The 27094-nt window shown below is 40.0% G+C and overlaps 2 protein-coding genes across 3 annotated transcripts; one reads left to right on the top strand and one right to left on the bottom strand.

Moving 5' to 3' along the window:
• Positions 1-689: 689 nt before the first annotated feature.
• On the top strand, positions 690-4920 carry dolk (dolichol kinase). The gene is made up of 2 exons (XM_033646863.2): positions 690-822; positions 1448-4920. Exon 2 carries the CDS (start codon positions 1589-1591, stop codon positions 3158-3160), a length of 1572 nt encoding a protein of 523 aa, XP_033502754.1. The 5' UTR covers positions 690-822; positions 1448-1588; the 3' UTR covers positions 3161-4920.
• Positions 4564-17005, bottom strand: phyhd1 (phytanoyl-CoA dioxygenase domain containing 1). Of its 2 annotated transcripts, none has more exons than XM_033646865.2 (11): positions 16850-17005; positions 15952-16110; positions 14067-14142; positions 13936-13983; positions 13812-13867; positions 10435-10497; positions 10316-10337; positions 10065-10193; positions 9821-9937; positions 9029-9155; positions 4564-5302 (listed from the first exon to the last, which is right to left on the bottom strand). In XM_033646865.2, the coding sequence occupies exons 1-11, from the start codon at positions 16880-16882 to the stop codon at positions 5254-5256; spliced, it is 879 nt and encodes a 292-aa protein (XP_033502756.1). In that variant the 5' UTR covers positions 16883-17005; the 3' UTR covers positions 4564-5253. The 2 variants fall into 2 exon arrangements, with proteins under 2 accessions (XP_033502756.1, XP_078018165.1); XM_078162039.1 differs by having other exon boundaries at positions 15952-16173; positions 16850-16948.
• Between the last annotated feature and the right edge of the window lie 10089 nt (positions 17006-27094).

The raw sequence follows: 27094 nt of genomic DNA, 5'->3' as shown, positions 1-27094 counted from the left end.
TAATTTTTATTTTATTTTGATTTTTTTCTACCCATTTATACTTTTACTTCACTACATCTCATAGGCAATTAGGCAAATATTATACTTTTTACTGCAGAACATTTATTTGACAGCTTCACTTACTCTGCAGATTCAATAAAATATACACTCAATAAATAAATTATTATATTATTGTATGAATAAGGTTTTGCTGGGTAGCTGATGATTTGCAAGCTACCCAGCAGTATTTACAAAATATATATAAGTACATTTAAACTAGCTCCACATTTACCAGCTGCAAAATTAAAGCGATGAACACACGAATGCATCAGTAATTAAACCCTAATAATATATATTATTCTGAAATGGGCCATTTTGCAAAATAAGAATTTTTACTTATAGTAGTTTAAGTATATTGTTATGCTAATAGTTTTGTACTTTAACTTTACTTTTTGCTTGTAACAGAGTATTTCTACACTGTGATATTATTTCTTCTACGTAAAATCTGAGTACCTCTTCCACCACTGGCTATAATGCAAGTAACGGTGTAGCTAAAAATAAATAAATAAATAAAAATTAAATTAAATTAAATATGCAGTAGTAGTATGCGACGCAATAGTATAATAATATATCAAAAATATATAAATAAATAAATAAAAAAATGTAAGCCACGCCTTTAAGAGATATTTTTACGGTTGGACCACGTGACCCGGCTGTCAAATATGGCCCCCTCCTACTGGGTGTGAGAAGCGACAGCTGACAAAGGAAAGAAATCAGCTAAAAAAGGACGTCACCTATTCATTTCACATCGCTCTGCCGTCCAGATAACACTGCACATATGTGGTACGTACGCTTGTCTTTGTGACCTTGGGTTTAATTCCCGCTCCTCCAGCAGTTTGCTGTGTGTGGCGTTGTGATAACTCAGCTGTATTTCACCGCTAGCTTGATGCTGTCCGAGGTTGCAGCATCCTTGGCTTGTACATGGGACGCGTTGACACTTTGGTGAGGGGTAGCTGGCCTCACTGGGCTCTATTAGCATGGATGTGACAGTTTTCTTTAACATATTATTTATTCGTCAAGATGTGACGGCCATGTGTCAACACAACCTTCACAGCTGATTCAGCCCAGTGAAAACTCTGTCCAATCTACACCCCCCCTTGAACGGGAACAAAAGGTTGCAGCTGATGTAGAGAGGGCATGCATGTCTCCTGGGGTCTCATTCACGTGCTGGGATAGTTGGGTGGATTTCACACTGACTTGGTGAGTGTTCAGTGTGGCCATAGTTCATGACTGAAAGCAGATAAAGCAGGAGCAAGGTTCACTGTCAGGATAAGCTAAGATGACTCATGGACTCAGTGCACTCAGACTCACAATTACTAAACTCAGTAAATTATTTTTATTATTCTATTTAGTGGTGATTTCTGTTTGAATAGAAACCTGACTGATTTCATTTCCCCCTTTTTTCTAGACATCCCTAGCAAGTGAAAAGTGGCTGCCAAAGGATGAAGTGTGCCAGAGAGAGGAAGTGACAGAAGAAGGCCTTCATTGTTGCAGACCATCTGTTCAGATCAACCCTCCTCCCTCCCCTGCGAGCCTCCACCCTGCAGCCATGCAGATCAACCCAGTGTACGTGGAGTCCTCTGTAGTTCTGGCTGTGGTGCTGTGTGTCCACATGGTGGTCTGGAACCAGCACTCCTGGTGCAGCATAGCCCTCTTCATCCAGGCTTTCTACGTACAGCACAAATGGGACCGTCTGCTCAGGTCGGGGGGCGCCGTGTTCCAGTTCCGTCCTGCGGCGAACAGCGGCATCGTCCCAGCCTCCATGGTGATGCCTTTGCTGGGCCTGGCGCTGAAAGAAAAGTGCTCTGCCTCAGGGAATGTCTACTTTGAGCGCTTCTCCATGGTGGTCACCATCACAGGCATGATGCTGGCTCTGTTTCTCTCCCTGATTGCGCTGGGCATCACTAGACCTGTACCCACCAACACTTGTGTCATTGCAGGCATGGCCGGCAGTGCAATTCTCTACACGACAAAACAGACGCTGACGGTGTCTGAGGTCATCGAGGTCCTAGAGGTGCTGCTGATCTTTGTCTATCTCTGCCTGATCGTGCTTTACCTGCTGCCACGCTGCTTCACACCTGGAGAGGCACTCCTCATTGTCGGAGGAATCAGTTTCATCGTCAACCAGCTCATCAAGCGCTCCCTGAACCTGGCAGAGGTCAAAGGTGATCCAGTGAACTACTTCCTGCCGGTGGTAGTGGTGGGCTCACTGTTGCTCGGTGTTTTCTTTGCCCTGCTCTTCTGCTTCATGGAGTCTGAGACCTGGGTGTCATCACTTTTCTTTCACATGATGACAGCCGTTCTGGGTCTGGGTATCCTCATGCCGTGGCTCTCCCTGTTCATCGGTCGGCACCCCATCATGTGGCTGCTGGACTTTGTCACGTTAAATGACAGAAGACTTTGTCTTTTGGGGTACTGGGTGTTTTTAGCTGTTGTGGCCACTTGTGTTGTGCTACACCAGAACTACCAGCGCCAGTCAGGCTCCAAGAAGCACCAGGCCTCGACTGTTGTCAGGAAGTACTTCCATCTGATTGTAGTGGCCACATATGTTCCAGGACTGATATACGACAGGCAGCTGCTTCACGTGGCGTCTGTGGGTTGCTTGGCGGTTTTCTTGTTCCTGGAGTACGTGCGTTACTTCCGGATCAGGCCGTTGGGTCAGCTGCTCAGGCAGCTGCTCACCTTGTTCCTGGATGAGAGGGACTCTGGGCCTCTTATCCTGACCCACGTTTACCTGTTGCTAGGCATGTCCCTGCCCATATGGCTGTTCCCCGGGCCCTGTGCCCCTAAGGGGGTACTTCCCGGTGCAGGGGGTCTTGTGCCTTACGCAGGTGTGCTGGCCGTGGGGGTCGGAGACACCGTGGCATCTGTGTTCGGCAGCACCATGGGGGAGATCCGTTGGCCTGGCACTAAGAAAACCATGGAGGGGACTGCAACCTCTGTGTTCGCCCAGATCATCGCTGTGGCCATGTTTCTCATCTTTGATGGAAGCATCAATCTGAACTCCACCTACTCATGGATTGTTGGCTCCATCACTCTGGTGGCCATGCTGGAAGCGTACACCTCTCAAATAGACAACCTCCTACTCCCTCTCTACCTCTTCATCCTGCTGTTGCTTTGACTGGACAGATGGCACAAACAAAAACAGATCCCTCCCACTGTCCTCAGCTCTTTCTAGGGGGAAGAAAGATTTGAATTGATTTGAATTTGGAGAAAGTGTAAGAAAAATCAAAACATGTGATAGTAGAACTAAGAGAATTCTCTGTAGGAATCAGTGGACTGATCAGCACAAGGAAAGAGCTGACAGCTTAATCAAGCTGAGTAATCGTTAAGTCAACACACCAGTGAGACACTAAATAAAATGTGCTCCTTACTTTATGTGGCAGCAGATGTGATGTTAGCATGACATTAGAGTCTGTGGCCCTCAGATCACAAGTCATTTCAGCATCTGTTGCTTTGAGGAATGAAACATTTCAGAATAAGTTCACAAGAAATCTTAGTAAAAGCTGGTAAATATTTTTTGAGTATTTTGAGCGGCGGCGGCGGTGTGTGGTTTGGTTTCTCAGCATGTCAACGTCCTGAGCACCAGGCACTCGACACCAACAGCTCAAAAATTATGCAACAGGGAGTAGCAAAATGGAAAAATGTCCTTTTAAACACTGCTGGACAGCACAGATGCTGCTATATGGCACATTCTGATCACCAATGAGAACCCTTTTTTGTAGATGGATACACACCTTTGTATTGCCTTTGAAGAACATTATTTCAAGTTAGCTTATTGATATGTCTTTTTCTTAATCAACATTTTTGTTATTAGATTAATTTGCTTTTCGGATGGCAACATGAAGGACTCACTGCTGAAAATATTTGCCTAGAGAAGTATATTTTCTATCACACATTACCTACTATTGTAGATGAAAGCATGACGGCCCCTCCGACTCTTCTTTAAAAGGGCTGATTTATACTTCAATATGGCAGAAACTCACTATGCTCTTGCATGACACTAATGTGAAATTTAGTACTGTAACATGTAAGTACGGTATTCTACAGTATATTTTTGTCTGAGGTTCGATGGGACCCCTTAAAGGTAAACTTAATATATACATTTCCTTGTGGTACTGAGCCTTCAAACCCCACATATTTCCGGAGTCTATAGATACACTCCGGGCCAAGATTATGAACAAAGGCCCTTTCCTTTTTAGCAACTTTCTTTTTGCAGCAATTTGTCAGTTTTATTTTATATTTGCTTTGTAGAAATATCCTCAGATGTCGTCAGGTTTCCCCTCATCATTCTTAGATGAGGGCAGTTTATAACCTGAAACTTGATTTCAGCATGAATTAATTAACAGCCTTACAGTTTGTGTTCATCTGGAAAAGATCTCAGTGTTTTTTTTATGTTGTTGTAACAGTTTATTAGCATGTTCCTATTAGTATGTTGTTTTTGCCATCATTCTTACATTTTTAAAAATGTAATATTGCATGTTGAGCGCATCGGAGAGGAAAGATAAAACTGATAGGCCTGCTGTTTTAGTCCGTTTGTTTAATACTGATTTGAGGACAGAGAAGCAGGACCTGTGTGACTGACTGAGTGATGGAAAACAAACCTCAACCCTTTGGTTTCTCAGTTTGGTTTTAAAATTAATAAGAGGTTTGGATGTTGTGGTGGAAAATGATTCATACACACATTTCAGTTGTTTTTCATTTAAGTTGCATCTTAACATGAACATACTTGAAAATAAAAATGCTTACTGTTGTCTGTAAGAATAGGAATCCACCATCTTGTCTTGACACAAATGTGAAAGAAATGACCTTAATCAAGAATATTGTTGGTTGGTGACAATGTTGATGAGAAGTTGCTGAATAAAAGTAGACCTAAACATCAGATGCATTGTGAAGTTTCCGTAGGAAGTTGATCAAAAAGCTTAAAATGTTTAATCAGATTAGTTTTCCAGTCTATTAAAAACTCACATTTACAAACATTGATACCTTCATTAAAATGTGGATTGGTCATCATTTATCCAGTAATGACTTTGGTGCAGTCTATGTGTAGCTCAGAAAAATACATGATGTCATACAGGATATAAAACAAGCCGTTACAAATTGGCAGCACATTTTCTGTGTTTAAAATAGTTCATACATGTTGGTTCTTCTTCAGGAAAGAAAGGATCTTGTGTCTTTCCATGAGCTGCAGCACCAAGTGGACAAAAAGATCCTTTATTTAGTGTAGAGAGGTGGGAAAGGGAGTTCTTCAGTGGGTTGCAACCTTTAAAGACCAAAGAGATGGAAACATGGCAACATGAGTCTTTGTGAGACATAACACATTGTCCTATTAGGGATTGTTGCTTACTTATGAGGGGGGAGAGGGTGGTGCAAAAAGGGGGAGGCATGTAAAAAAAAAAAAAAAAAAAATTATGCACTGGGGAGAGTTTTTTATTTTTGGCTGAGGGGAGAGACATACAACTTTAAATGGTTGTACTGAATTTACAGCAGATTTTTAAAAATGGCCAAAATGACAGAATTGATCATAGCCAGAAACTGTAAAAACAGAAATAATTTTTGTATTTTCAAATTTCCGACAGTCCTTGGACATGTCATGTGCGACAAAAGCCTCTGTCAGAATAAAAACATAACCAAATCTGAGCTTAAAATAGTGATATCATCAAAATCACTTTATCATACATCTCATTTCAAATTTTGCCAAAATAAGCTGTTTGTACTGACTAATCAACAAAAATAAGGTAAATTTGAAACTCTAAGAACAAATTTATGGTAGAGGGAGGGTCATGTATTGTTCCCCCAGTCACTCAGGGAGGCTTCAGGAAAAATATTTGTAGCTTCAAGGAGGGTCAAAGTACAATACAACACTTAGTCATCCCCCAGCCACCCCTCTCCTCTGATAAATAAAGAACAGCCCCTTACAAATTAAAAATTGAGTTCATAAGCAATAAAACACACTCCTAACTCAACACAGGGTGCCACAGCTATTCTTTGTATGGTATGACCATTAGCTTATGGTGGCTAATGTTAGCTAAATTTATAGATATGTATTGTTGTGTTATGTTTGTGCTGCTGTTAGAATACATTTTAGCATTTTATCTTTATCCCATTACATTAATCACCGAAAATGAGAAACGTGTTTCCGCTACCTTAAAATGAGCTGTTTATATCTACATAGGATAGGGAGCCAGTCATTGCCATGTAGCACAGCCATGTTTCTACAGTAGCCCAGAATGGACAAACCAAACACTGGCTCTAGATAGGACCATTCCTTTTTTGCATGCACCACTGTAGTTAGAAACTAGTTGTTGTTTTTTTAATGTGAAACTGCTTTGTTTCATGTTTTTACTGGTTTAAATCATTGGGTCTGTTTGTTTTGGATAGAAGAAAACCTCTGCAGATAACTCAGCTCTCAGTAAAAACCACCAGAACGTCTGGACCTTACTTTATCAGAGAAAAAAAGTGCACACATAAGCAGGTGCTGTGCTAGCGGCCCATCTCAAACATGCCAAACAGCATTGAAGAAACACTGATTTGTAATGTCAAACAGCTTTATTCATTGTTTTTACCAGTTTTAATCACCTGGTCTGTTTGTTTTGGAGAGGAAGAGACCTCTGTGGATAATTCGGCCAATGGTAAAAATCTCCTGAACAACGATCACTGATGGAATCATTATCAGTAGTTCACGTTTGGCACATTGGAAAAGTTCCGACTGGTTGTAATGTGCAGTCCTCACCACTAGATGCCACTGAATCCCCCTAAATCTTACACTATTCATTTAAAGTCAACATCCTTATGCTACCTAGTCTTGCCACCAGACAATCAGAGATCTCCGCCTTCTGATAGTCTGGGGACACTCCTTTCTAAAGTGTGTTTAACACACCGGCAAAAATGGCCGGCAACAAAGCAACGCCTCTTGCATTTTTGAAAAGGACATGCCCTCCCTGAAATGTGCGCAAACACACAGAGAGCTTGAAAATGGATGCCGAGAGATTTAACTCCGTTTTATCAAACGTGTGCTCAGTCCACAAGATTGTGGAAATGAAGGACTTACAGCGACTTGGGCCATTTTGTACCGCTACACGTGTTTCTAGTCGGACTATGTTTACAAGCACAAGAGTTCAGCGAGCCACCGAAGGACCGCCCTGCAGATTTACTATTGGTTCTGCAATGTAGGGAGTTTTTTTAAACTCTGAAATTGTATCCGCCCATCTAAACACAAAATCAGGGAGAAAGTCATCAATCTTTAGTTAAGCAAAGCGTCTAAAGACTGACTTGTGAGTCTATATGCTACCTGACTGAGAGCTATGAAAACTGGACCACAAGCACAATACAACAGACATGTCTCAGGGTGTTTTGACAGGGTTAGTAATAAGCAGCAGCTCCCAGCCAAATGCTAGTAAAATATGCAAGTGGCTGCTAGATTTGCCTCACTCACCAGCCAAACACAATGGAAACCATTTGAGTGGCTCGCAAATTTTGGGGGAAACAGTTAATTTCCAACCGTAGTTTACATCTTATTCTACTTTTGTGAAATGTTTCTGTGATATGTCATAACAGTGTTACAACAGCCAGTGATGGAAAGTAACTAAGTACACTTACTTAAGTACAATTTTAAAATAATTGTTTTTTACTTAAGTGATTTTATTTTATGCTAGTTCTATTCCTCTACATTTCAGAGAGAAATATTGTACTCTTAACTCTGCTACATTTATTTGATGAATTTAGTCACTAGCTATGTTACAAATTCTGAATACAGAATAATATCTACAAATAAGCAAATCATTTGTAGATCAACAAGTATGATATATTAGTATAGATCAAGCTACACAGCAGTATACAGTACTTACAGTTGGCCCCACCTTTACCAGCTGCAACATTTAAATGTTAAGTACAGTTATTGATCAATGATTATAATCTACTAAATTATATGTGATTCCAAAATGGACCATTCTGCTTAATGAGTACTTTCACTTTTTTCACTGTAAGTATATTTTAATTTGTAAGGGGCTCTATGCGAAAATCAGAGCAGGCGAGTTGTCTGCATAACGTTCTCAACATGGAGGAGGACTAGCAGCTCACAGTGCTAACCCCAAAAACAGCATTAGACAAAGGTAACAGTGCTGACAGAGCTAATGGTGTTAGCAGGAGGATCTGGAGGGTGGATGCAACAACACCATCCCAGTATCAGGGGTAACTGCTGTATGAGTGCAGTGCAGAGTGGCAGTGATGCGCTAAGCAGTGGGATACACAGATGCATGCACAGCCATACTGGGCTACTGCAAAAACTGACCACTCAATTGGTTACATCCCTTTGTGTGTACAGTCCATTTTTTCCAATATTTTATATATTAATCAAGTCGTGATCTTAAAGAAAAGGTAATTTTCTCCATGCAGTGCCAGCAATCCAGTCGTCCTTTGAAGGGGGGCTTGCCTGTAGCCAATTTCATGTGATGGCTTTCTTGCTCGCTGCCAAAAGTACTTTGTAAAGGTATTTGTCGTGAGTTATGAGATTGTCTGGGGTTTTGTCCAAGTATAATACAGTATGACAAAAGAACAATGAACGTCTATTCCAAAAATGCTCCTCATTTCTTTGGCAATTTAGGTAAAATTCTGAATGCATGAGTTTTACTTAAAACAGTGTATTTCAAAGCTGTGTTATTGATAAATTTACTTAAGTAAATGCTCAGAGTTCTTCTTCCACAACTGACAGCAGCACAAATAGAGTAGTAGCAGACTAATATTCAGTTACACAGAAATATCTACAGTTACTGTTACTTAACATTAGCTACCATAAGCTACTGGTCATAACAGACCAAGTGACGATATGTGTAAGGATAACTGTGTTGAACTAAGCAAGGGTGTGTTTTTTTGCTAATGAACTCAACTTTTCACGAGGTAGGATTGTAAAAACCATCTGCTGGAAACACCTGATTAAAGAAATGGAAAAAAAGAAACACCACAAAGCCACCCAACTCGAATAAACTCTCACCAATTGTCGGGGCTCCAGCGCGTGTCCTTGCTCTCCATCATGTGGAAGGTGTAGACGTGGCGAGAGTCCTCTGAGGTGTTTTCATGACTGCGATGCACCACCTCCCCGTGGATCAGGACGACACCACCTGAAAACAGAGCAGTCAATGAGTCGAAATGTTCAACAGCTGACCTACTCTCACGGCTTTGCTTGATGTAACACATTCCTACGTCTATAAAGTGTTAACTAAGTAATGGCTTGTTTTGTCTGACCAACTGTCAAAAACACACTGACATTCAATTTATTACTTAAATATTTGATCAATTAACAAAATCACTTTTGTAGATTAAGTTGATTCATTCAAGGAAGAGTTTTATATTTTAGTAAAAAAATTTTTTTTCCTTTTTCATGCCGAGATGGTTGAGAAGATCAACACCACTCTCACACATATACAGTAAATATGAAGTAGCCAGCAGCCAGTTAGCTTAGCTTAGCACACAGACCGGAAACAGGGAGAAACAGTGTGCCTGGCTTTGTTCAAAGGTAACTAAAAGTCAGTCAGCACCTCTAAAGCTCACTAAATATCATGTCTTATCTTGTTTTTAAATTGTACAAAAAACAACAACAACAACGTTTCTGACAACAAGGTATTTATGTGCAGGACAATTTCTTATCTGGATGCCCCACATTATTGACAAGAAAGGAAAGTGAATGAACTAATTTCCAAATCTGTCAAACTATTACCTTAAACATCATAAATACTATTTCTTCAATCAGTTTGCCCACTTAGATTTAAAGACACAAGCAAATTACCTTTTTTAACTGGTGCAGCAACGAACTTCTCGTCATCGTAAGCCTGTTCTCGACCGACAAAGTCCGTCAGGGGATAGGTGCCCTTTGGGGTACGCACCATACGCCGAGAAATACCACCTGAGGAAAGGTGTGGAATGGAACGTAACATGTAAAATGATTGGACAAAACAAATAACACAGTATGATGGAGAAACAAAATAGTGGCTGGATGCAACAGTTTAAGGTTAGTTATACAGTGAGCTTACTGTTCTGTGACCCTGGGATAAACCAGAGGCAGCCGTTGTTAACAGTGGCATCTTCCAGGGCAATCCACAGCCCCATAACTCTGCCCAAGGGCTCCGTGTACAGAAATGTGGCGTCTTGATGTGGTGTCACTAAAAAAAAAAATAAATAAATAAATAAAAAAAATAGTTTTTATGGAAAGAATGTTTACTGCATTACTTTCACATACACATATCTGTATATATATTTTTTAAATCAATTTAGTTTTCATTACCTTCTCCACCAATCCCTGGTTGCTGGAGGAGACAGAGAGAAAAAATTATATCTTAGTTTGAACTTCCCATACAGCACCATCTGACAACACAAGGCATGTCATAGATAGACAGACTTTACCTTAAAAATGAACATGCTCTGCAGTATCACAGGACTTACAAGACCCAGCTTCTTCGCTATGCCCTAAGAGAACAACAATTAAATGGTAAGTTAAGTATTTGTTTTAATATGGACTCCATTTTCCCATGTTTTTGTGCCTAAGCGACTGGTGGGAACAACAGTTTCTGAACTTGGTCCAGTGTTGAGCGATACATCTGCAGCCAGCAGCAGGAAAACAAGCTGCAATGTAACCACTTAGACATGTATACACTGTCAATTTATGTCCACTAAAAGTGTTTCTGTGCATTCCACTACCCATACTACCATACAATACAGTATGCCAGAAAGAGACTTAGTATGTCCCGATACATAGTAGGTCAAATGCAGTATGCCAAAAATACCAGGATGTTCTACTACATTCCATCAAATTTTGTAGTATGCAAGCCATCGACTGAGCCACAGAGAGATGACAGCTGTCAGAAGTTGCAATGACGGATGACAGCCTATTCAAGTAACTAATAACCAGTCAAACAGTAATAATAATAATAACAATATTAATTGATTAAGTACCCTTATTTACGAAAATAATCATAAATATTACAAACAACAAAAGGACATAACTGTAAAAAATAACTGACAGACAACTGCAGATGTAATTTCACTGTCTCAAATATAATGTTAGAATCTACAATCTCTGCAGTTATCACTTTAAAGTTAAACTACACACACTGCAAAGTAACAGCAGACGAGCTCAGGTGAACTCCATGAGATATACAGTACAGGCCAAAAGTTTGGACACACCTTCTCATTCAATGCGTTTTCTTTATTTTCATGACTATTTACATTGTAGATTCTCACTGAAGGCATCAAAACTATGAATGAACACATGTGGAGTTATGTACTTAACAAAAAAAGGTGAAATAACTGAAAACATGTTTTATATTCTAGTTTCTTCAAAATAGCCACCCTTTGCTCTGATTACTGCTTTGCACACTCTTGGCGTTCTCTCGATGAGCTTCAAGAGGTAGTCACCTGAAATGGTTTTCCAACAGTCTTGAAGGAGTTCCCAGAGGTGTTTAGCACTTGTTGGCCCCTTTGCCTTCACTCTGCGGTCCAGCTCACCCCAAACCATCTGGATTGGGTTCAGGTCCGGTGACTGTGGAGGCCAGGTCATCTGCCGCAGCACTCCATCACTCTCCTTCTTGGTCAAATAGCCCTTACACAGCCTGGAGATGTGTTTGGGGTCATTGTCCTGTTGAAAAATAAATGATCGTCCAACTAAACGCAAACCGGATGGGATGGCATGTCGCTGCAGGATGCTGTGGTAGCCATGCTGGTTCAGTGTGCCTTCAATTTTGAATAAATCCCCAACAGTGTCACCAGCAAAACACCCCCACACCATCACACCTCCTCCTCCATGCTTCACAGTGTGAACCAGGCATGTGGAATCCATCCATTCACCTTTTCTGCGTCTCACAAAGACACGGCGGTTGGAACCAAAGATCTCAAATTTGGACTCATCAGACCAAAGCACAGATTTCCACTGGTCTAATGTCCATTCCTTGTGTTTCTTGGCCCAAACAAATCTCTTCTGCTTGTTGCCTCTCCTTAGCAGTGGTTTCCTAGCAGCTATTTGACCATGAAGGCCTGATTCGCGCAGTCTCCTCTTAACAGTTGTTCTAGAGATGGGTCTGCTGCTAGAACTCTGTGTGGCATTCATCTGGTCTCTGATCTGAGCTGCTGTTAACTTGCAATTTCTGAGGCTGGTGACTTGGATGAACTTATCCTCAGAAGCAGAGGTGACTCTTGGTCTTCCTTTCCTGGGTCGGTCCTCATGTGTGCCAGTTTCGTTGTAGCGCTTGATGGTTTTTGCGACTCCACTTGGGGACTTATTTAAAGTTTTTGCAATTTTCCAGACTGACTGACCTTCATTTCTTAAAGTAATGATGGCCACTCGTTTTTCTTTAGTTAGCTGATTGGTTCTTGCCATAATATGAATTTTAACAGTTGTCCAATAGGGCTGTCGGCTGTGTATTAACCTGACTTCTGCACAACACAACTGATGGTCCCAACCCCATTGATAAAGCAAGAAATTCCACTAATTAACCCTGATAAGGCACACCTGTGAAGTGGAAACCATTTCAGGTGACTACCTCTTGAAGCTCATGGAGAGAATGCCAAGAGTGTGCAAAGCAGTAATCAGAGCAAAGGGTGGCTATTTTGAAGAAACTAGAATATAAAAACATGTTTTCAGTTATTTCACCTTTTTTTGTTAAGTACATAACTCCACATGTGTTCATTCATAGTTTTGATGCCTTCAGTGAGAATCTACAATGTAAATAGTCATGAAAATAAAGAAAACGCATTGAATGAGAAGGTGTGTCCAAACTTTTGGCCTGTACTGTAAAAGCAAGAGGGTCAAAGTTCAGGGTGTAATGTTATGAGAAAGTAGTATGTCCTGATTGTGTGCATACTGCATGCAATAGTACATACTTTTTAAGAGCAGCTGCGGTACCTAATAAAAGTAAAAAGAAAAAGTATGCGATTCAGAATGCACTCTTTGTTTTTGCCACTGACAGGCTCAGATTGTTATACTAAGTGTCTGACAACATCATGGAAAGGATCCCTACAGAGACATATCTATTTGTTTACCCAAAAGTTTACTCTTACTGGGTGAAATAAGGGTTTAGTACAATCAAACCAGAGTTGATGAATAGTGTTAAGACGAACCAAGACATTTTTTGTGAGTGTTATTTTCTTTTGTTGACTTTGAATGAGGTATGTTTTATGATGGTAAAATTACTGTTTATTTAAATGGAATGTGGTGAATTTGGCGATGGTGATTTTGGGACAGTTTCTGGTGAAAAAAAAGGGTCTCACTCTTTGACAAGAAGGTCTATCTCTGTAGGGTCCTTTCCATAATACTGTGAGAAAATAATCTAATTTTATCATGGTCTTGGACCATTTTAACACTGTTTCAACAATCACCCTCTGGTTTGGTTGAAATAAACCCCAAATCACACAGTTAGATGGAAAAATATGTGGCTCTATACACACACATTTATTTAGATGGAGTTTGGTGGATTTGGTGATAGTGATTTTAGAATAACAACCTGAGCCTGTCAATGACAAAAACACTTTCAGTTGACATAAATTGACAATTGGCAAACATGTCCCGACTAGTTATATTGGAGCCTGTTTCACAGCTGCTGGCTGAAGCTCTCTCCCTCAAGACTAGACTAGTTTCAGAAACTGTTGTCTCCATTAGTCATTTAGACACAAAAAACATGGGAAAATAGGGTCCAGGTGAAAAATACCAAAGTTATCTTTTAATGTAAGAGCTGGTTATTCTGTGACTCAGTACATCAGTCTCTGACATTGTTCAACAGCTCACTCACCTGGATTTTGTGTGAATGTGTAACCTTTTTGTACAATGGCTCATAGGCATGCAGTGCTACAAGACAAAAACTGGAATTAGTCATTTGCTCATGATGTTTCAGAGGATCTGATTAGAAATCTTACCATGTCCGACTTTATTTAGCGATCGCTGTCTTGGTACGATAAATTCCCCTGCAAGACAAGAGATGCTTTATCAGTCTAATTTAATATTAAACTTTAACGGGCAGGCTCGAGGGAATCTCTATAAAGCTCACCCTTGTCATCAAAAACTCCTTTCTCAAAGAAAAAGCGAATCTTGTCTCCACTGGTGATGAAATAGTCAGCATTTCCCTGTGGGTCAAAGGTTAATATAAGTCATCTGAACGACTGCATTACAGAGGGACTACACTGTTGACTTAAGCGTTTGCTATTAGTCTGAAAGGAAGGCCAGTGAGGTTCAAAGGTAAAACACTGTGAATCATTGGTGTGCTAATGTACCTACAGTCTCCATGAGCCTGATCATGACAGGAAAACACTGACATCTTGCAATTAAAAGGAATACTTCCCCCCCGAAATGACCAATTGTGTATCGGTTAAAGACCCTGTGTTAAGGTGAATCTGTGAAGACAACTTTGTCAAACTCTCACACATTTTGTGCAGTGTAATCCAAACCTCCGTTACATTGCCTGTTCAAGGTGGAAATGCCACGCTGTGCTTTATATTTGCTATAATCGCAGAATGAGGGGGTGCAGTTGTCTCGCCTTTAAGGCAGTAGCAGAGGTAGGAGCAGCACCGAATTAACATCTGCGCATAAGCGACAGCGGGCAAGACGAGCACATGGATGGGTTTGACTTTTTGATGATGTAGTATGTGTGCGACATATATATATTCATATACAGTCTATAGACACAACACAGGAAGATTTAAAAGGCAGCTAGCAGCAGTTAGCAGCTCACTTACTGAAGTAGAACAGCAGCTGATGGGGAGACACCAAGGTCTGGGAGCAGAGGACGAGATCAACCGCCATATAACGTGGTGGTAAATGACTGTTATTGCCATGTTATGACATTGTTATTGTATGTTATGTGTCATGCTAGAGGCAAATGCTGTTGTATTACGTCACGCCCGCCACGCCTCTTGCTTGGGGGATACCGGCATGCTATCTAAAATCACACTAGGGAAAGGTATGATGCTGCCTTTGTTTGGTTTTGTGTAAAAAATCAAAGGCAGCAAAAAGAAGGGACTTCGTAGTAGCACTATTGCGCAATCCCTGTGTTTAAAGGGCTCAAGCCTCATTTATCCCACGGTATGCTCAGTACTTCCCAAACAGACAACACTTTCCAACGGGGAACTGAACTAAGAATAAAACTTCTCTATGCCAGACTCCATTGACAAAAACAGTAATTTTACCTCATTGAGCACCAGAGATACTCATCTACCACTGCCTTGATCACTTAGTGTGTTTGGTCTTTTGGTGTTATGAAGGGTTAGTTCGGATTCAGCAGTCACACAATAACACAAACAAACTAACTGATCGAGGCAGTCTTAGACCAGCAACTACCATGTTCATTGAGGTAAAATTGCTGTTTTTGTCAGTGAAGTCTGGCTTTGAAGAGAACACAGAGAAGTTTAACTTTAAGCTCAGTTCTCCGTCAGACTGGGCTGTCTGTTTATGAAGTACTGAGCTTATGACTGGATACATGAGAATTGGATTATAGTGTTTTGATAATGTTTTGTCGTCCTTAAATGCAGACCCCTCTGTCTTTAATTTGTGAAGAATTTTCTCAGAATTTGGATTCTTCATTCATCAGAGGCACGCCACAACAACAGCATATGTCAGCAGTGTAGTCAGTGTCAGTGTGGTGTGCCTCTACCCTCTGTAATGCAATCGTTCCTGCTAGATCAGATGACCTATGTTAACCTTTTGACCTTTCGAACAAAGTTTTCTTCACAAATTCATCATAACAAGAGTTGAGTAACTGGTGTACAAATAATCGTTTGTGGGGTGAAGTATTCCTTTAATTAACATCAATGGGGACCTTACCTGCATCTGTAAGTGCAGTATGATGGAAAGCATGTGAAAGAAATAATATGGGATGAAACTGTGAGTCACTGACACTGTTTAAGACTCATCTCCCACTGAGCTGCACATTACGTCACCTGTGTTTTGAGCTGCTCGTCGTGATAGGTGGAAAAGGTGATGCGGCAGTGCATCGGGACGTCCATCTCATCCACTATCTCTGTCATCCTTTGCCTCAGCTCGTCACACTCCTGGGAGGTCAGCAGCCCATCCAGAACCACATATCCATCCTCCATGTACTATAAAGAGGGAGGAAGGTGCTGCTGGGTCGGTATCAACCATTCACAGAGCCAAAGCTATCACTGAGGAGTCGAGACACATCCTCAGCGGTTTTCTTTTATGTGTATTTCCACTTTTTTCACACAAAGAGGCGTTCTCAAATTGACATCAAATTAAGGATCAAATGTACAGCCTTTGAATTTGAATCCATGTGGTAAAATAGTATGGCTATAAAAACATGGAGCCTAGGGTCTGAATATTTCACTCATTTCATTTCATTGTTTGTTTTTTCAAATTTAAATCCAGTTAAGGGTGAAATGTACAGAATTTACACATCTGAATTATAGAAATAAAAGGGGAAAACAACACAGAAAAATAACTCAGTTTTATTTATTTATTTTTTCTTGGTTGTATCCTGCTCCTCCATGCCTCAATCTAACATGGTGAAGGCACATCTGGTGCATTACACAATAAGAATAAACAAGCATTTGCTAGTGCAGACTTTACACAGGCCACTTGCGGCTGCCGCATGTTATGTAATCAGCCTGGAATGAGCGGTCATATAAACTACATGAATATAAACGATGAAATATTACAAGAATATGATGCCACAGACCAGAAAACGTGTTTATATTGAGTTACATACATCACTGCTTGAATACGGCATGTGCATGAGTAAATAGAAGTACAATAAAGTGCAGGATGTTGGTTAACTACAGCTCACCTGTAACTTCTGTACCTTTTTAATGTCATGCTCACCTTTTGCACGTCCCGATCTGTCATAAAATCCATGGTTGTCTGTCTGCTTGGAAAGATCCAGCTTCTGGAACATATGCGATGTGTACCATATGGTCAAACTCCACCCTGCAGCCCCTGATTTCCGACCACGTGGCGTGTCTTAGTCTGCGGTCCGCGATCACGCCGGCGTGATCAAATCACGTGACTAGTTTATGACGTCACTGCACGAAAACGAAACCCCGTAGAGCGCTACCGTCAACTTCTCTGGAAAGTGCGGACTTGAAACTCCATGACAGTTTTTGTTTTATGTTGATACACCAAGTAAAAACGGAAATATGATAGTTTAAAGTTGAAATAAAAATAATGTTTACGCATGCACAAATTGCGCACGGTGTGTTGGAGCAGGCGTTGCATTTATTTGAATATTTTCGTCGTTTTTTGTTATATTACGAAACGGATCAAAATGTCTGAATCTGCCGACTCTGCTCTACAGGCTGCACACTCTTGGGACGTGGGGGCGGGGACAACTAAGTAGTGTGGCGGAAGTGAAGTATGGGCGAGTGTGGCGGAGGAGAGAAGCAGGCGATAGAGTAGTGAGCGATAGTTTGAGAGAGTTTTTTTGGAAGATTTGGAGTTGTTTTAGGATTTAGAGTTTATTCGTGAGGAGTAGAGGATGTTGCGGACATTGAATGTAAGACAAGCCGTGGACTTGTTTTTCGAACTGGAGGAGCAGGAGGGCGAAATCTGCGTTTCACCGTCGGAGTCGGAGAGTGACTGTGCCGATGAAGTTGAGGATCCGTCCTTTGTGACGGACGACAAGAGGTGAGTCAGACTTCTTCTGAACATTTATTGCTTTTGTTTTTCTTATTACTCTCTTTGTAAATGTGTGCTGTGTGATTTTGTGACACACACACACACACCTCGCGGTAAAATATATTTTACTCGCGGGAAAATATTCATATTTTCCCGCGAGTGGTAGTAGCAAAACATGTAGCAAAACATGTAGCAGATATTGAGTTGCCTGTCTTTTTGTGGGAAAAACGAAAGAGACTATTTAGCAAGTGGATTGAGTCTGATGTTTAGGTTGATGAAATAAATGTCATGGGACTATTCAGTAGTTTGGTTTAGTAGTTTTTAGTGGTAGTCTCACATAAACCTACAGGGTTTTCTACAGGGCCTCCCCAAGAATTGTTATTTTATTGTTTTTGTGTATTTTGAAGAGAGGCATGGCCAAAATGAAAAAAATACCTATGTCTTCACCTGGTTTTTGTTGTAAATAGTTATGTTATTGTTGTTTATAGTTTGATTTTATCTCAATTTGACATTTTTTTAAATTGTGCAAATTGAACTGAACTCAACTTTTTACATTGTGTTATTGTCATGTACATATACAGAGATGATGAGCAGCCTGGGACATCTACAGCCCCAGCAAGAGGCAGTGGCAGGGGGCGTCAGCGTGGGAGGGAGAAAAGATGCCGGTCTAGATCTCCATGTGACCGGTCATCCCAGCCACACCACAGCCCTGAGGCCTGGAGAACAGAGAGTGACCCTGATACTGCTCCAGGAGTCAGTAGGTTCATGCCCCACAGACCACCAGGAGCCCAGGTTGACATTATGTTATTGTTGTTTATAGTTTGATTTTATCTCAATTTGACATTTATATGTCACTTTTGCACTATTTAGGAACCCCTCACAGTCTGTGAATGGAAGGCCTGTTATGTAGTTCTCTGTCTAATTGTGTACATAAACTTTTTTGAAGAGAGGCATGGCCAAAATGAAAAAAAAACGCCTATGTCTTCACCTGGTTTTTGTTATAAATAGTTATGTTATTGTTGTTTATAGTTTGATTTTATCTCAATTTGACATTTATATGTCACTTTTGCACTATTTAGGAACCCCTCACAGTCTGTGAATGGAAGGCCTGTTATATAGTTCTCTGTCTAATTGTGTACATAAACTTTTTTGAAGAGAGGCATGGCCAAAATGAAAAAACGCCTATGTCTTCACCTGGTTTTTGTTATAAATAGTTATGTTATTGTTGTTTATAGTTTGATTTTATCTCAATTTGACATTTATATGTCACTTTTGCACTATTTAGGAACCCCTCACAGTCTGTGAATGGAAGGCCTGTTATGTAGTTCTCTGTCTAATTGTGTACATAAACTTTTTTGAAGAGAGGCATGGCCAAAATGAAAAAAAAACGCCTATGTCTTCACCTGGTTTTTGTTATAAATAGTTATGTTATTGTTGTTTATAGTTTGATTTTATCTCAATTTGACATTTATATGTCACTTTTGCACTATTTAGGAACCCCTCACAGTCTGTGAATGGAAGGCCTGTTATATAGTTCTCTGTCTAATTGTGTACATAAACTTTTTTGAAGAGAGGCATGGCCAAAATGAAAAAAAAAACGCCTATGTCTTCACCTGGTTTTTGTTGGAAATAGTTGTATATAGCTTAATTTTATCTCAGTTATACTTTTGTATGTACATATTTACAACTTATGTTTACATTTTCTGCCTTTGAATTTTTTCACTGAGCATGTTTGAATTTTGGATAGTAAAGAAATTTATTTATTTTTCAAATCCGATTTTGTGTTTTTGAGTGTTTTTGGGTCTAGTATGTTAATATAGTATGTCAGATTGGAAAAATAATTTTCTGGTCATATAGCTAAGGTTGTGCTGAAAAAAAAGATATCAAACATTGGCATGACAAACATTTTTTTATGTGGTATATAAAGGCAAAAATCACAAGTATACAAAACGGCCAAAATTAGCCCAAGACCCTCAAGGGTTAAAGTGCAACCTCAGGGGTTGTAATAGGATTTTGGACTTTAACTCTTTCGTTGCGACACAGAGGATCATCCCAATATCCCTCAACTACTCCAGTTCGGCAAAGTTGGACATATATTCACAGATTCGGATTTCACGGGTCAATGACTTTCAAACGAAATGTTGTTGAAGCACATACGTCACTACTTTCTTAGCTTGGTGAGATGTAAATTTCATCAGAACAAGCCGTCTGTTGAGCTCGACCAGTAACATTGATCTCTACGCACAACCGACTTTGAAACGAGTGCGCAGGGACCGTCTACAAGGTGCAACACCGAAAAGAGATGTAACAAAAGTATTCAATAGTTTCAATACTATGCAGTGTAGCGTCCCCAAGATCTCTTCACACATTAATGGTCTCCTGCTGATCATACTAGCTACAACACTCAATTTGGGAAAATATGTTTTTTAATAATTTTGCTGAATTGTTTTGGAGAAAATTGTTCAATAGTTTCAGTACTCTGCAGCGTAGTGTCCCCCAAATCACCTCACACATTAATGGTCTCCTGCTGATCATACTAAAACACTCAGTTTGGGAAAATAAGTTTTTCCATAATTTTGCTGAATTTTTATTAGGAAAATGATTCAATAGTTTCAATACTATGCAGTGTAGTCTACCCAAAATCACTTCAAACATTAAAGTAAAATTCTGACATTCTGAGAGGGCCTTCAGCAAAATTAAAGACACACTTTTGGGGGATTTGAGATCATTAGCCTTCTCAAGTCAATAAAAGAACAGCAGTTTCAGTCAAGATGCGAGGAACACACTGATCTGATGCATTACTTATTAGGCTATAATCCAGTCATAAAACATGTATGATTCTGAAATGTGCCATTCTGCAAATTGAGCACTTTTACTGTTAATACTTTAAGAATATTTTGATGCTAACTTGGTTGGTTGTTAGTACCTATTAACCTTATTAAATGCATGACTTTAACTTGTAACAGTATTTTTACACTGTAGTAGTGCTACTTTTACTTAAGAAAAAGCTCTGAATACTTCTTCCACTATTGCCATTAATCAGGACTGGAATACGTCAGAAAGAACTGTCATACTGTATCCCAGTATAATAGTTTGGCTAAGCTGATCTAAAATAGATTTTTAAAAAATTGAATCAACCTTTCCATCTGACTCACCAAACAGTATTTCCTGAAATGTTAGACTATTCCCTTAAAAACTGGGTTTTGTTTTGGCACAAACATTTGTTCTGACATGAGAATGTTTGATTCACACAATAGATCACATTTGTCACATCTTAGGGAGAAAAAAAATATCTCTCTGTAGTTTTAATTAGATTAGATTCAACTTTATTGTCAACACGGAGAACAAGTACTGAGGCAACAAAGCACAGTTTAGCCTGTAATCATTTGTGCAAAAAAGCAGAACAGTGCAGAGTTATATTTATAAAGGTAATAAATAAGTAAACAGTGAAGGATAGATATTAACATATAACCCTTAAAACTGGTAACAGGATTTTAATAGATCATACTTTCTCCTTTAAGCCATTTGGAGCTCACTCTTGTATATACTCTTGAAGATAAGTTTTAATTGATAAATTCCTTAAGTAGATTTATTAGAGGTCGTCAGCGTTACAGTTATTACCCATAAAATGTTAATATCTTTCCGTAATAAAACTTGTGGTCTCACATGTAAGGCAACATGGGAGATCCACTTTAAAACCTCTAATAGGATATGTCAAACTGCCTGGTTGAAAGTTGCCATTAAAAAGCCTAAAGTTCAGCAATCAACAACTTATCCAATGAAATAAACAATCCCCGTCCGGACCAAAAAATATGGAGCGTGGACTGGCAGCTGGAGAGGTGCCAGTTCACCTCCTGGGCACTGCCAAGGTGCTCTTGAGCAAGGCACCATACCCCCCAACCGCTCGGAGCGCCTGTCCTGGGCAGCCCCACTCTGACATCTCTCCACTTAGTGCATATATAGGTCCTGTTTGTGCATGTGTGTTCGGACCTGTGTGTAACTGACAACAGAGTGAAAAAATTGAATTTCCCCTCAGAGATTAATAAAGTATATATACATATATATATATAAACTCAAGCATTAAATGTTATTACAACAAGTTTTAAAAGTACAGGCTGTATGTCAAGAAAAAGCACATGTACATTCTTATATAGAAAGAAAAGGCCTCGGAGCACATAAGAAAAAACATCAGGCCAGAGGCTGTCACATCTTCTATATGGTTAGATCTAAATAGAGGAGCCTCCATATTCAATAGGATGTCTCCAATACTTCTATAGGACTTAACAATATCCACCATTACTCATAGAGGACAGGAACAACACACCAAGTACATCAGGGGTCCACTGAATACACACATCATGAGGAACAATACATTACTACATGGACAGATAGATCAAATAGTAAAAATAGTAAATTGTAAACTTTAAATGGTAACTATTTGGCCTACTATTTTCTTCACATACGTTGATTTATTGTATAGATTTTGTATTTATTTGTGGGGATTTTGTATTTCACCTGTATCATCATGTGACTGCCATGTGACTCTAGCATAATGTATTTAAAGATGGTGTCTTTACACATTTTCCTAAGTCTGAAGAAGAGTATTCAGCTATTCACTGTGCAGACTCTTTTCATGTTGTTTATTGCTATTTTTTTTACTAGCACCTGCCTTAAATGTTTTTGGATGTATGCTACTGCTATGTTTTTCAAGTCATTTTCCACAGTTGTTTGACAGGAAGGGACGGCACAGTGTGGTCTGAGAAAAACAGGTAAAAATCATGAGGTCTGTTAACTCAAAGCTTTGTGCTGGAAATAAAATCTGACATTAAAGGAGCTATATGTAAGAAATCTAAAGCAAATAATCGTAAAATCATCCTAATATGTCACAGAGACTAAGGAATAATGTTCATATAACATACTGATCCCACAACAATAGTACAGCCAGAATATTCGCATCTAAAAAAAATTTTTGCAGTCTGCAAATCATGTTTATGTTTTGAATTTGTGTTTTGGCCTGTTGAGCCACCCACCGCGGTCTACCAGTCACACAGTCAGTAGAGTCTCAGCATCAGTTACAGTTACGACTGAGCTACAGCAGCATGGCAAGCAGCGTTAGCAGTGTCCCAGTACATAGCATTAGCAGCCGGCTCCTCCTCAGCTGTATCCCGGCAGCAGCATTAGCAGTGTCCCGGTACATAGCATTAGCAGCCGGCTCCTCCTCAGCTGTATCCCGGCAGCAGCATTAGCAGCAGAGAAGCCGGACTTGCTCGAACGGTCCGCTGGAAAACCGAAGATCAAGGACGCGGCGACGCGGCCCTGCCATGGCAGCCGCTCATGGGCAAACAAATCAGTCTCCACTCCAGCGTGCCGCTGTCCAGCAACCTCGAATCTGTAGGGGAGGGGGCGCGGACACTACTTGTGGCAGTATTTTGAATTTGAGTACAGAAACCGTTTTGGCCACATTCTTACATACAGCACCTTTAAGCAACTAACACTTGTGCACTGTCTTCTGTCAAGTAGGCAAAATAAGAAGCAGGTTTTGAAAAACATAAAATGCATAAATGTTAAAACTGCATACTTTAACTCCAATATTATATGTATATGTGTATTTGTGTGCTAAATGTCTAAATTAGTAAAAACACAATTGCACCCTACAGATATAAACTATACCATTTGCAGATACTCACATTGTTATCACCTGTATTCCTCCAATATTGGTAAGTATTACAGGATCATTTTGAAATGAATAGAGCAGGTTTATAAAATGCCACAGAACTCATTACACCATCTTCCCTCAAACCCACAGCTTTGTTGCTCAATAATGATCATATTGTACCCTGTAATAACAGAATAGCTATACACAAGTTTAAAAAATGCCTACAGTATAAATTCATTTTAAGTTCCCACATTGTTAAGCCCCTATTCCCAAACCAGTGGCGCCATATAGGGGAGAAAAGTTAGGACGATTCCAAGGGCCCCAGACTTTTTTTTTACCCAAGAATAGGTAAAAATTAATATAAAATTATTAAACCATCATCATTAAGAATACTTTTTTTCAAATATAGTAATAAAATTAATGATCTCTCTGTTTTACTTGTTTTTGGCAGTAAAAGTTAAATATCCCCATTGACCAAAAAGTGAACATCCATATTGACTGACCACACCCCTGTATCTGCATGAAATGGTTTGGTCCTGCCTTAACACACTGATGGTGACAGTGCCTAGTAGCAGTCAGTAGCTGCGCTAGAATGCTACAGCCATCATCATGTTACCTAGCACTGAAAGAAAATCTGGTTTTCAAAAAAGGAAAGAGAGAAAGGAGAGAGAGCAGAGGCAAAAGAAAGGGTGTCAATATGTGACCCAGTTTTTCTCCAAGAAAGGTGGGTAGCCTATAGCCTGTGAGTGGTAGAAATGAACCTGTTAGCTTAATGTCCATAGTGAAATAAGCTAGCTACAGACTAGTGTTAGCCTACATTTCACTCCTTTTTAACCTACATTTAATCAGTGCAGGTAAATGTGTAGCAAGATATTCATATTAAATCCGTTGTCCCTGCCCCTTTTACCAGACTCAACAACAGATGAGTCAGAAGCAGCAGCCCTGTCTCTCCATAACTTTACCCCCCCCCCAGTCCCAATGAAGAAGGTGAGCAACACTGTGTTGAATGACATGCCAGTTTGCATCATTGCTGGGAGTCTGTGGGAATTTCTCTCTCTCTCTTGCTCCTTTTTACCATTGCAAAAAAAAAAAACCGAAATAGTTTTTAATGACAGAAATTCAAACAAATTATTTTTCCACATAATGATTATTATGAAACAAAAACAGCCTACAACTGTCTGTACTGGATGCTGGACAGCTGGAAACATTAAGTAGTCTAACTCAGCCTGTATGAAAGTTACAGGCAATATTAAAATAATCCAGTTAGATGCTTTCATTTAGATTGAATTATGGCCGTTAAATGACATCTATAGATACAGATTTTATTATTCCCATGAAGGGCAATTTATTTGAGCAGCTTGCACACAACACACACACACACACACACACACACACACACAGACACACACACACAGACACACACACACAAAACATGTATCTAATGTATGTAATCTAGTGGTGGTGATACAATTTAAGGCAATCTGGGTCAATGTAAATCTGTAGGATTTAGTGTTGTTCATTTATTGGTATCAAAAATCTGCTGTTTTCATTATTTTGAGATGATCTTAATTTATTTTGATTGAAAGTTAATGTATATTATAGTTACTTTTTTAAGTCTTTTAATAATGTTAAGAGAATTTTCCATTTTGGGATTTTACAATAAAAATTACATATAGACTAACTTTTATGGCGGCTTTTAATCTTGCATCAAATGGTGAATTGCATACTGTATGCAGACTGTTGCATGTGCAACTCACTAGCAGTAAATACTGTACTGGTAGTACTGAGCTACAAGAAGCAAGACAGTTGCAAGCCTTCAAAGTTAGAGTTATGTAAAGCTTTAAATGGGTCAGTTAGGTCCTAGAGATGTGGTGACAACAGCTGCACAGGGGGGAGCCCTATGTAATTTTTTTTCATGGGGCCCAAAATTCCTGGCGGCGCCCCTGTCCCAAACGTACATCTTGTTCCCTTGTACCTGGATCAGTGTGTGCTGTATTGGTACACATTCAGCACAGAAAGTTACAATTAATTATGCTTTAGCATGAAATTGTAATCAAATTTTTGATTTCTATTTATGCACTAATTTTATTTTATGTCTCTTTTAATATTACTGTATTATTGTTGATGAGGTGAAGTGTGGTTGTTGTTTTTTATGAGCTACTGGACAGTTGAATTTCCCTTCGGAAAATGAATAAAGGTCTGTGTGTGTGTGTGTGTGTGTGTGTGTGTGTGTGTGTGTGTCTGTCTGTCTGTCTGTCCGTCTGTCTGTCTGCATAAAGGTCTGTCTATCTGTCTGTCTGAAAAGAAGGTCTGCCTGTTTGTCTGAATAAAGATATGTCTGTCTGTCTGTCTATCTGTCTGAATAAAGATATGTCTGTCTGTCTGAATAAAGATATGTCTGTCTGTCCGTCTGTCTGTCTGAATAAAGATATGTCTGTCTGTCTGTCTGTCTAAATAAAGATATGTCTGTCTGTCTGTCTGAATAAAGATATGTCTGTCTGTCTGTCTGTCTGAATAAAGATATGTCTGTCTGTCTATCTGTCTGTCTGAATAAAGATATGTCTGTCTGTCTGTCTGTCTGAATAAAGATATGTCTGTCTGTCCGTCTGTCTGAATAAAGATATGTCTGTCTGTTTGTCTGTCTGTCTGTCTGTCTGTCTGAATAAAGGCCTGTCTGAATAAAGGTCTGTCTGTCTGATTAATCAATCAATCAATCAATTTTATTTATAAAGCCCAATATCACAAATCACAATTTGCCTCACAGGGCTTTACAGCATACGACATCCCTCTGTCCTTTGGACTCTCACAGTGGATAAGGAAAAACTCCCCCCAAAAAAAACCCTTTAACGGGGGAAAATAACGGTAGAAACCTCATGAAGAGCAACTGAGGAGGGATCCCTCTTCCAGGATGGACAGACGAGCAATAGATGTTGTACAGAACAGATCAGCATAATAAATTAACAGTCATCCATATGACACAATGAGACAGAAAGAGAGACAGAGACAGAGAGAGATGCAGGACAGACGGTAATGACAGTAGCTTACAACAACATTAATTAAAGTAATAATATTATAACTATAGTTCTGGCTACTGTGGTACAATATGGTGAAAGTATTAATATCTGTATACATATGTGACAATAATCACATGTGTATACTAACAGTAGAAGTATGACTAATGATGGCAGCAGCAGCAGGAGGCATCTGGCAGGACCACGGCAGCAGCACAACCACACACGTCACACTATCCAGGCACCGCTGTGATAGAAGTTAACCTGGGAGACAGTGGAGCACAAAGGCTCCGAAGAAGAAGCCAAGTTAGTGACATCCAGAATGGCCGAGATAGCAAGATGCAGTAATAGAATACGAGAGACAGAGAGACAGAGAGAGAGAGAGAGAGAGAGAGAGAGAGAGAGAAGGAGAGAAGGTGCCCGGTGTATTATAGGGGGTCCTCCGGCAGACTAGGCCTAAGTCAGCCTAACTAGGGGCTGGTACAAGGCAAGCCTGAGCCAGCCCTAAAGGCCAAAACACACCAGCGCCGTACGACGCGTGTCAAAACAGCCGCCCCCATTATTTTCTATTTACAAACCCACACCGGCGGCGGCTCAACACACATTGACGTGCCGCATCGCGGCACTTTACGCTATTGTCCTATTTTTCCAGCGTCGCCACCCTTGAAAAAGTGCTATTTTGTACTTCCCAGCTCCCGCAGACTGGAGTGTGCAATAGAAATCTGGCTGATGCCCTGCAGCGCGACACTTTTTGTGTGTGTTGGGGGCGGCAATTGACTCGCATCA

The sequence above is a fragment of the Epinephelus lanceolatus genome, chromosome 19, assembly GCF_041903045.1.
Source record: "Epinephelus lanceolatus isolate andai-2023 chromosome 19, ASM4190304v1, whole genome shotgun sequence".
In the NCBI taxonomy this organism is placed as follows: Eukaryota; Metazoa; Chordata; class Actinopteri; order Perciformes; family Serranidae; genus Epinephelus; species Epinephelus lanceolatus.
This window is presented reverse-complemented; position numbering and strand designations above follow the sequence as displayed.